This window comes from Poeciliopsis prolifica, unplaced genomic scaffold, assembly GCF_027474105.1.
Source record: "Poeciliopsis prolifica strain line A6 unplaced genomic scaffold, Auburn_PproV2 SCAFFOLD021, whole genome shotgun sequence".
NCBI lineage: Eukaryota > Metazoa > Chordata > Actinopteri > Cyprinodontiformes > Poeciliidae > Poeciliopsis > Poeciliopsis prolifica.
Genome location: NW_026562396.1, coordinates 4,150,335 through 4,160,739, shown reverse-complemented (window position 1 = coordinate 4,160,739; position 10,405 = coordinate 4,150,335). Strand labels below are relative to the sequence as shown.

Sequence of the window (10,405 nt, the reverse complement as noted above, 5' to 3'; positions counted from 1 at the left end):
TTTCATGTATTTTATGTGAGATTTTAGGTGATAGAATGACAGTCTGCAGAGGCTGCAAATAATAACTTAAAAATAATAAAAGCTAAACAAAGTCCATCTCTATTCACACCTGGAGCATTGAAGTAATAATTTCTTGGATGTTTAGATTCCCTTTCTGGGTCAGATGAGTGCAGGATTGCACAGAAATGGAAATAGCTGGATATGATTCACCATTATACATGAAATAAACCATTTTTTAAAGAATGAAAGCTAGTAAAATATGAAAGCAATTAGTGAAATACAAAAAAATAAAATAAAAAATGAAATGCTGAATTGTAATGTGGCACTAGTTAAATATTACATGCTCGTGATCCAACATTTTAGTCCGTTTGAGTAAAGAAACATATGAAACGAATTGGAATTTCAAGAACTTCAAAATGATAAAAAGTTGTGAAAAACCTTAATGTGCAGACAAGTTATATTTAGTATATAGATAAAGAATGCATTAAAAATGCCCAACAACAACAAAAATGTAATAATTTGAGAGTGAATGGATTGTTTTTGCTCTGAAGCCTCAGCAGATGGTCAGGATGAAAGCGCGCACAGGCAGGAAGCCGCGAGTGGATCTTGGCAGATATTTCCGAGAAAAATAGTTTGAGGCGCTCCAGGTGCAGAGGGGGCTGCGCACAGAAGCCAAACAGGTTCTGAGAATTTCGAGGCGCACCCGAGGTCCAGTTGACACGCAGATCAATCCAGATTCTTTGGGGAGATCATGTGTAAGTGGGTGAGTCTGATGAAGTAATAAGGAGGGTGAGAACTTTTGCGATCTCGAGTAAAACAACCGCATCCCGATGTGTGTGAGCAAACGAGGGAGTAAAGTTTTTACTGACACCTAGCGGTTTGAAACAAACATTGCGCATTCACAAACAAAACAAAACAAAAAAACGCTACAAAATGACTTATGATTTTTATATTATGTTTATTTTCTTATTATTTTAAAGGTTTTTCATTTAAAGCACTACAGCAGTTTTAAGTCTACTGTAGAACAGGTCGACAAAACAAACCACAACCCAAAACTACCAGATGTCCCGTACGGTTTATGCCTAGCAGCTTCACAAAACATTTTGCTCTGAACTCAGACAGGATTGCACATGGGTTTATGTAGGTTTTCAGGAATTGCATCAATCCTTTTATACACCCTTGGCTATTCTACCTTGACAGATTAAAAGTACTGAGTGAAAGATAAAAACTTCAGTCAGGAAGAGCAGCACTTCTTATTTGTTACATGACTGCAAGCCAGATATTTCTGAGACAGAGAAAATAACTCTCTGGGGTGTGGACTATAGCTTTGAAAAAATTGTGCAAGCCCTATAAAGACTTAATCCTGCATAGTGAGGGCAAGACCCCCGTCCCCCTCCCGCCACCTTACCTCCCCACCCCCAAAATAACTCTCTTTGGAAATAGAAACCATTTATTTGACCTGTTGGGATACTTTGCCATTTTATAATAATATACTAATCACAGATTTTGTGTTTACTAAACTTTTTTGTGGATTGTATAATCTACAATAATTTGAAGTGAAAAAAAAAATAGAATCGTTTATTTGAAAAATGCATGATTCATATGTCTTTTAATGAATTATCAGGAAGGCTTTTGGAGTTTCATCTTTTATGTTTATCTGGTGAAATATTATTTTATTCCTTTTTTTAACTCTACAGTTTTAATTATATTCAGGGTAAAAATATATATACTTTTATGGCTTTATTTATAGCATTAAACAATTTTGCAAAGCAACATGTGGCTTTCAATTTTGTTGGCTAAGGATGTATTTAGTTTTTTTTTAATTTTTTTAATTTTTTTGCCATCCTATCATCAGAGCTGCTTGTAGCTCAGCAACTGCAGTTTCAGACCAATGGTAATAGCAGAGGAGCGTAGTACTTTAGATTTGCTTTATATAGTCATGACATAGCTAAGCAGTTATATTTGTATCTCTTGTGTTTGGTAAAAGTGTGTGGCATGTTTTTACAGCCATTTGATCATAGTTTAAATTAGCTCCTGGTGGACAGATAATTCAATAACTTAAATAATATCATTAAAAAAATTATATCTAGTTTTAAAATGAAATCAAAACATTTAGTTTTGGAATTCAAAAATTAAATGTAGAATTATATCAAATTTAATACATTATTTATCTGCTTATTTCTAGTTTTAACAACTTCATGACACATTTACACGATTATTTCATAAGTTGTGTCTATTGTAATTTGACACTTTTCACTCTCTTCCTGGATTTACAAAATTATGTAGGTCAGTTTAATTTTATTTATTTAGATTTTTTTTTTTTTTTAGAACAATGGATGCATAGAGAAACCACCTGATTGTTATTTGTACTCGGAGATTCTTCTTACATGTCACATATTTATGTTTCCGTTTTTCCAAATTAGCATTTGTTTTACTTTCTATCGGTTGATGAGGCGCGTGGGGGGAATTCAGTTCACCTGTATACGTCATAGACCCGGATGAATTTACCTGTTTCGGGGTGTGGCCAGCAGCGAGCGCAGTATCAGCCACAGCAAAAGAGACCGGAGCTGAAAATCTTAAGAGTGGAGCAATGATTAGTTGGTCTTAGGTCGAGGTAGAAATATAGTCTTGGTTTTGCTTGTCTTTCACAAATATTGATTGTTGTTTTTTGGGTTTTTGTTTTGTTTTTATAAATTTGTGGCCTGGTCGAAGTTTGTGTGAGCATTTCGGAGCCGCAGGTTGTTTTTTTTTTTTTTTGTGTCTGTTTTATCAGCATGTGGAGAATACTCGCCGCAGTTTTCCTACTGTCTCTTCTGAAAGGTAAATAACACCCATTTTGCTTTCTGTCTTCGTGGTTTATTAAACTCATGTACACATAAATCGGTTGTTATTCGTTCCTTTCGAGTTGAACCTGTTGAAGTGACGGTATCGGTCACGTGACGACGTTTAACAGATAAAAATGAAACTATTCTTTTGAACAGCCTGTTTGGGGTCAAGTCGACATTCACACGTTTTATTTGTGTCGAAATACATTTGTTTGTTTGTTGTTACTGTTGACATTCATTTTCTATCCGGCCACCTTGATGCTTCACTGGCCCAAAAGAATAGGGGGGGAAACAATGTTTACAGGTCACTGCTTCCTGGCTCCGTTTACTTTTAACCTTTTAGTTTTAAGCCAAAAGAGTTTTCATTCCACCGATCTTTGACTAATGTCTTTGCAGTTTCACTGAGACTCATTTCCGGTGTTTGTGTCTGTACGACCGGACTTTCTGGTTTTGCCAGTCTGAAATGATCTTGTTTGGAAGAGGCCCCCGCACACATTGCTCGACTCGCACCACTTCCACAGAAAGGACGGTCCAGTCCTCCAAATCAGCTTCACCTTTTCCATTTTCTGACCTGAAACATCTTTAACCCGTTTCTCCACAGAGTCGGCTTGTATTCAAGTGACAGTATCTGAGACACAGCGCAACACAGCTCTGTTCGCCTCGGTGACCATCGCCTGTGATTACTCCACGTCTGCAAACCCCAATGAGGTTCTTGTCACCTGGAGGTTCAAGTCTTTCTGCAAGGATCCTGTCCTGGAGTACTACTCCACAGGTAAAGTAGATCTATTTCATGTCAGAGAAAACGGGTGGTGGACATTTCCTCCTAACCTACTTCTAGTTCATGCCAGCAATCAAACCAGTTCCTTCCCATGTACTTTAGCAATGTGAACCAGTTTATTTCTTTTTTTTTTTTTAAATCAGAGCTAAATAAATCAACTTTCACATTTCTGCTTCATTTTGTGAATGTTGTTTTCTTGGATTGAGATTCTTACCCTTGCACCCTCGGACATTTTCTGACAGTAAGTCAAGAGTCAATTATGATAAACTATTTTAATTGGTTACCCTGCAGTGGATAAAGATTGTAACAATATGGAAACAGGCCATCCTGTGGTTGACTTCTTCTTTTAGTTGCTGAAAGAGTTGAGCAAAAAACTGGCAAAGGGGTGAACTGATGAGCATCCAGTTGTATTCTTCTGATGAAACAGACCACGTCAGCAAAGTATTATTTAAGACATGAACTGTCTCATCAAAATGCTAAGATAAAATTTGTTATCATGTTTCACCCTCATGTAGAAGATAAATATGATGCAGTAAAGGCCACAATGCTTCCTCACACAGGAAGCTGTCTTAGTTTACCTGCTGTACATCATTGCACATAAAGCTTACTGACATTTAACCAAAATTAACTTCATTACAAGTAAACGTCAAACAAACAATATCCATGTTAATCATACCACAATAGAGGAAGCAAGTTACTTTCTTATGCTTATTTATGTGTTTGACCCAAACACCAATTGTGGTTAAAATATTTCTGTACAAAATACTTGGCATTTTCAAAGACAGTGATGCATCCATTCACCACTAACATACCTTAATTTGGATGCCTGAATCTGCACCCAATACAAGTCAATGTTGGAGATTTTACAATCGATCTTTCATAGAACTAGATTTAGGACAGGGAGAAAACTTCAGGAGCCCTTGGAGCACACACAATTGAATAAGTGAAACAGTTACGATTCAAGCCATGCCTCTGTTTTTGTTTTTAACAGCGTATCAGTCTGCACTGCAGCTGGGACAGGACCCGGCGAACGATTGTCAAGACAGTCAGCGGACAGTTCGAGTCGTAATCCAGAAGAGAGGATCCAATGAGGCGGTTCTGGGATCTGAATATCGGAATCGAAAGATCTCGATACAAAATAGTGAGTTCATACAAGTTTCTATAAGATGTTAATTACAATTAGGAGATTGCTTTATCATCCCACCCTTTTATTATATTGCCCATTCTTAAAATATTTTTACTTAACTCAAACTATTGTGAGGTAATGGGTATCAATAAAGTCTATTTTCTTCATTGAAATTTAATGCCATTCTTTATCCCATACTCATCAAAACACCTAATTTGAAAAAATAAAGTTTCAAACAGGCCGTTTTATCCAGAGAACCGAATTTTAACGTTGATGTACATTTTGTGTGTTTGCACAGAGGCAGACTTGGTGATAAATGAGGTGATGTGGTGGGACAACGGGGTTTACTTCTGTGCTGTTGACGCTCCTGGAGACACCACTGGTGACTCGGACAAAGAAGTCAAGCTCATCGTCTACCGTAAGAAACTGAGAACGTCAACTTCTCAGCTGGGGCGTTTCCATCTGTAGCACAGTTCACCCAGACGCCACTGTTTCTCTTTTTCTCTCCTAGATTGGCTAACAGTGCTGTTCATCGTCATCGGGGGCCTCCTCCTGCTCTTGCTCATCTGTATTTGCTGCTGCCAGTGCTGCCCGCAGATTTGCTGCTGCTACGTCCGCTGTCCCTGCTGTCCACAGACATGCTGCTGTCCTGAAAGAGGTAAATGTCGCACGATGTAGCAGTCAAATGATTTAATAAAAGCATATCCCAAACAGCATAGCTATTGCTACTCGGAATATGCTATTTGCCTGGTTTTATTTTTAAAGTTCTGACTATTGTGAACATTACCTTTGTTACCTTTCAGCTGTTATGCAGCATCGCATGATGAAGGAGGCTCAAAGGGCCATGTCTCCGTGGATGAATGGACAGCCGGTTTATGCACCATTGAGCCAAATGTCCTCACAGATGAACCCAGCCCTCTATCCAGGTACCCAAACAACTTATCTGCTTCTTCTTACTGATTCTATTTTTTGTCCTGCTTCTATAGCAAATGGGTGTCTTGTTGTTATTCATACAATTTATAAAAACAATTTTTAACAACTGCTGTGTTTTTAGTGTTTGTTTGGGTTCTGACAACCCCAATAACCGCGGTTCACCGCAACAAGCGGTGGACATTTATCATATCGTCATTGTAATTTTTTCTTTATTATTGAAAGAGTGTTGATTTATCATTGCAATGACAAATGTATTGCAATTTATTATTGAAATCATTGATCAAATGCAATCAATGAGGTTTGGTGGTGGGGTAGTAACTTAATTTAAACAGTTCACTTTAGCCTATTTGGCCTTTGAGGCATTATTATTGATCTACTAAGTCTCAGTCAAAAAGGGAAAAGTTTGACACTAAAAATATCTTTCTGATAGATGTGTACTCTCTTTTAACTGTTCTGTGAACTTGTGTGTTTTGTTGTTTTTCCTCTGTAGGGTCTGTCTCTGGGAAGAGCATCCCTCTAAACGCAATGCCTCTGCCCCCCCCTCAGCCCACAGCTTACGGCATGGGCCCTCCCAGTGTCCAAGGCTCCCATGTTTCTGCCAACACCAATCAGATGCTCGACTACCTGGAGAACCGGGTGCGAGGAATGGATGTCAATAGTCCTTTGCTACAGGTATATTCCCCATATTAATGTTTAACCTCAAATATTTAAATTACAACATTACATAGAACCCTATTTGTCGCTGTTTCTGTGGACTTTAATTCATTTTCTTTGCTTCTTCTTGCTTTTTGTTTAGAAGCTAATATAAATTATTACAAATCAAATAACACACGTTGATTACATTATCGCTATAATTTTAGCATTTAGCTTTTTGCAGCTGATAAAATATTATTTAGTTATTGACTTGGCCTAAAATTCACTACATGAAATGAGACTAGATCGCTGTCTATAATTTTAACACAGATTCATTGCTGTTCTACTGACAAACATAAGTTTGGGTGCATTTATTGCTCCTTTGACTATTCCTTATATGCTCCAAAGAAATCACCACCCACTGTTTCCATTCCTTTCCACATGTGCCTCAGTTTTCAATTGTTGCTCATTTAGGACCTATTGATGTCAACGTACAGTTAGTAGAATTACCAGATTTTAGACATCCATAGTTAAAAGTTTGGTAGCTTGTAACTATAGATTTTAAAAGTCCATAGGTTTAACATCCATGGCCTCAGACTTCAATGACGTTTTGGTTTGGGTACCTCTATGATCCTGAGAACCATATTGTTCAGGTCCCTGGTAGACTGAAGTAGAGCTTTTGAAATGTTAAGTGGTGATCTTTCAGCTGCAGTCTTGTCTGTAATCTTTGCATCTTTTATTTTTTCTGCATAAAAAGTAAGAGTTGGCTTTATTTTCTACTGCAGGAATTATCCCAGCATGACTATCTGTAAGCTTTGCTAGTGATGCAGGATGTCATTTTTATTCTTCCCTCACTTTCTTGGATTAAAGATCTTGTTCACAGTTCACAATTTTTAATTTTCTTGTGCATAACTGAATATATTTGTAAGGTGAAATAAACTGATATTTTTCTTTTCCTGCCAGTCCATGCCACCCCCCCACATGCAGCAAATGCCTCCTCCTCCCCAGCACATGCCTATGAATGTCCCATTTTCCCCGGGGGCTCCCAGTATGATCTCCGCTCTTGATGATGGTCCAATGAACCGCCGCGTCATTACAGTTCCACCGAAGCAGTCAGGAAGACCCCCGGCACCCAGGACCCAACCTCCCAGCTCCAGCGAGAGCAGCCGCAGTGGCTTTGGCCGCTACGATGACCGTGGGCCATCAGGCGGACGGCGTTACCCCTCTCCGGCCAGATCTAGAGGAATTCCCCGAAGCTACAGCGAGGAATCCCTGGACGGGAGACGTCACAATAGATCGAAGCCGGGCCTGGATCGGCCTCGCTCTCGTTCCAGGGATGATTTGTTTGATAGCAGGTCCAGAGGGGACTACTCTCCTCCAGCAGCAAGACGCTCCAGGGGATCATGGGGCTCTGATGATGACTCCAGCAGCAGGAGAGGAGCAGCAGGGGGTCGAAGAGGAGGAGGAGGATGGGCTGACAAACCTCCCAAGTACACAGAATACGAGCCAGGACAGAAACCAGGACCACGGAGGAATGAGTTCTCTGTAAGGCACTCATTGTTTAAGTAACCACAGAAATGATCAAAATAGACTTGAAGAAATGTTTGTCTTGCCCTCATCACTTCTGAAGTGAATCTAAAGTGGTTTTCTCCTTCACAGGACAAAGTTTCCCGGACCGCCACCAGTATTGTCATCTGAGCTGTCCAGCAGGGAAACAATTTCTGACCTCTCAGCAAACGTGCACAACTCATTTGCCTTTTCTGGCTTTGGGTAAACTCTTAAAAAGAACGGCACAATAGTTTTTTATTTTTTGTTTTATTTTTTTGCCTAATTAGATGGAAAGAAGATGGAAATTTATTTAAAAGGCTCAACGCAGCCTGTAAGTTGTGAAATGCTGTGAGCTTCTAATGGTTTCCTTTGTTTAATATTCTGAGTAACAGTGCCCTCTGCTGGTTTGCTTGTGTGCTTCAAGTACTCTGAGCTGAGCCAAATTTTAACAACTTACTGTTGTGACTTCACAACGGTAAGTTGTGAAGTCACAACAACATGTAAACCTCAAGTTGGATGTTTTTATGGTAATAATATGACATTAAATACTTTTGCAAATCTGTTTTATTAGACCTATTTGAACCCTTAATACAATATGAAAAGACCCTTGTCCAACTTATGCTTCAATTTATAAGTGTTGTAAATAAGTGTATTTTTATGTCTGCTGGGCATCTTAAAAGTGAATGTGATGAATGCAATTTTTAAGGTTTTGAAGGAACAAAACCACAAAAAGCAGTCGGTTATTTTGAATATGTTTGTAAACCTTTGTGCATGCAATAAATTACATATTTGCACTTTGTGCTCACTTGAAAAAAAAAGATCTTTGTGTGTAAATAAGTGATGATTTTGAGTGATGCAGGATACACTCCAATTCTTTTTTCTTTTTTTATAGTTGCATATTCTAAACGTATGGTTGCCTTTGATTTTTCTCTGTTTCTTAAAATTATGTACAGTTGGTTTGAATTTATGAATAAACTCTATACCTTTCAGATATTGTTCTCTGTCTTGAAACTTAACAGTTGAAGGAAAATATACTGTCCTTGTCATTGTGCTGGTATTGTTCTTGATTGAAGGAAAGGAATGTATTCCATAGATGTTTTGAATCATTTGACAGATATTAGATGTATCACATCACCCTTCTTAGAATAATGTTAAAATGTTCCCACATAATTTAGAAAAAGGTACAAAATCATTGTGACAAGAATCATCTTGTTTTTGGTTTGAATCTATAAATTGGACTTGTATAAAATTACGTCACCCTGCATGTGACTTAATCACCACAACATTGTCTGAACCTGACATGAATATTCAGCTGTAAATTCAGTTTGGAATAAACACTCCCTTAACAAAATATTCACTATCTTTCCCTGTGAACACAAAATCCTCTTGCATATGAAATCAAATGGCACAGTTGGTTCTAGTTTTTATTCCTGTTTTCTATCAGCTAGTAAATTTCAACTTCACCCGCTGAGATATGTCAGAAAAGGGGAGACACAAAATGACACAAGTGATCAAATTAAAACATTTAAAGAAAGTTGTAACAATGTTTTCTAATTACACAAAGAGGTAAATGTAGTGTGGATAAGTCTAAGAATGCTTGAAATATAGATAGATAGATAGATAGATAGATAGATAGATAGATAGATAGATAGATAGATAGATAGATAGATAGATAGATAGATAGATAGATAGATAGATAGATAGATAGATAGATAGATAGATAGATAGATAGATAGATAGATAGATAGATAGATAGATTATATCTAATTGTACTGTTCCATCTTTAACTGTGATCATGGACATGATGCAGTGTGCGCTGATGACTTCAGTGTGTCTCAGTTCACATGGATTATTGTCTCATTTATTTTTTTCTGTCGGTATTTATTATTTTTCCATTCATGCGGCTTCATGGATGAGAGGGGAAAAACGACCTCGATTTCAAGTGTTCCTGAACTCTGAAAACCAGAACATTATTGTGTTGATAATACAAGAAATAAACCTGACGTGCCGTTTGCGCTTTCCTTTGATCTCCAGCTCATAACTCATGTCTGTCAAACTGCGCCTGGACTGCGACTGTGCAGATGAAGCTTTCTGGAGTTGGGATGCGTGAGCCGTGACTGAGCCTGTCCTTTTTGCCCACTCATTGATGTCATCGGCTTTGAGCCTCTTCTTTTCTTTCTGTTCCTCCGTTTTGTTGTTGTGCCGTCACAACTAGTGTGTCCCGCACATATGTCGCCCTCATAATAGGAAATAGGTCTTCAAAAGTAACAGCTGCGTGGTGAAATGCTATTTTATCAGCCAAAGCAGTTTTTGTCTGCGTTACGCCAAATACATTAAAAGATGCTCAGTACTATTTCATTTTAACAAGCACCAACAGAATGTATTTGTTAATATTTTAGCAGTTTATTAATGTGGTAGTTTTTATCAATATATTCTGTTACCTCATTTTGGCCCAGAATGAGAATGAGTCTGACACCCCTGCATTGCAGAAAGTGTTATTATGTCTGTCTTGCACCATCAATAGCAGCACCTATACTGCCTGAAATGTGGAATACAAACACT

General features: G+C 38.0%; 1 protein-coding gene across 1 annotated transcript; it reads left to right on the top strand.

Moving 5' to 3' along the window:
* The first annotated feature begins 2,530 nt into the window (after positions 1 to 2,530).
* Positions 2,531 to 8,832, top strand: LOC129369682 (immunoglobulin-like domain-containing receptor 1). Its single transcript, XM_055045249.1, has 9 exons — positions 2,531 to 2,820; positions 3,427 to 3,597; positions 4,595 to 4,744; positions 5,028 to 5,147; positions 5,241 to 5,387; positions 5,533 to 5,655; positions 6,153 to 6,334; positions 7,259 to 7,840; positions 7,955 to 8,832. Exons 1-9 carry the CDS (start codon positions 2,775 to 2,777, stop codon positions 7,991 to 7,993), a joined length of 1,560 nt encoding a protein of 519 aa, XP_054901224.1. The 5' UTR covers positions 2,531 to 2,774; the 3' UTR covers positions 7,994 to 8,832.
* Positions 8,833 to 10,405: the final 1,573 nt, after the last annotated feature.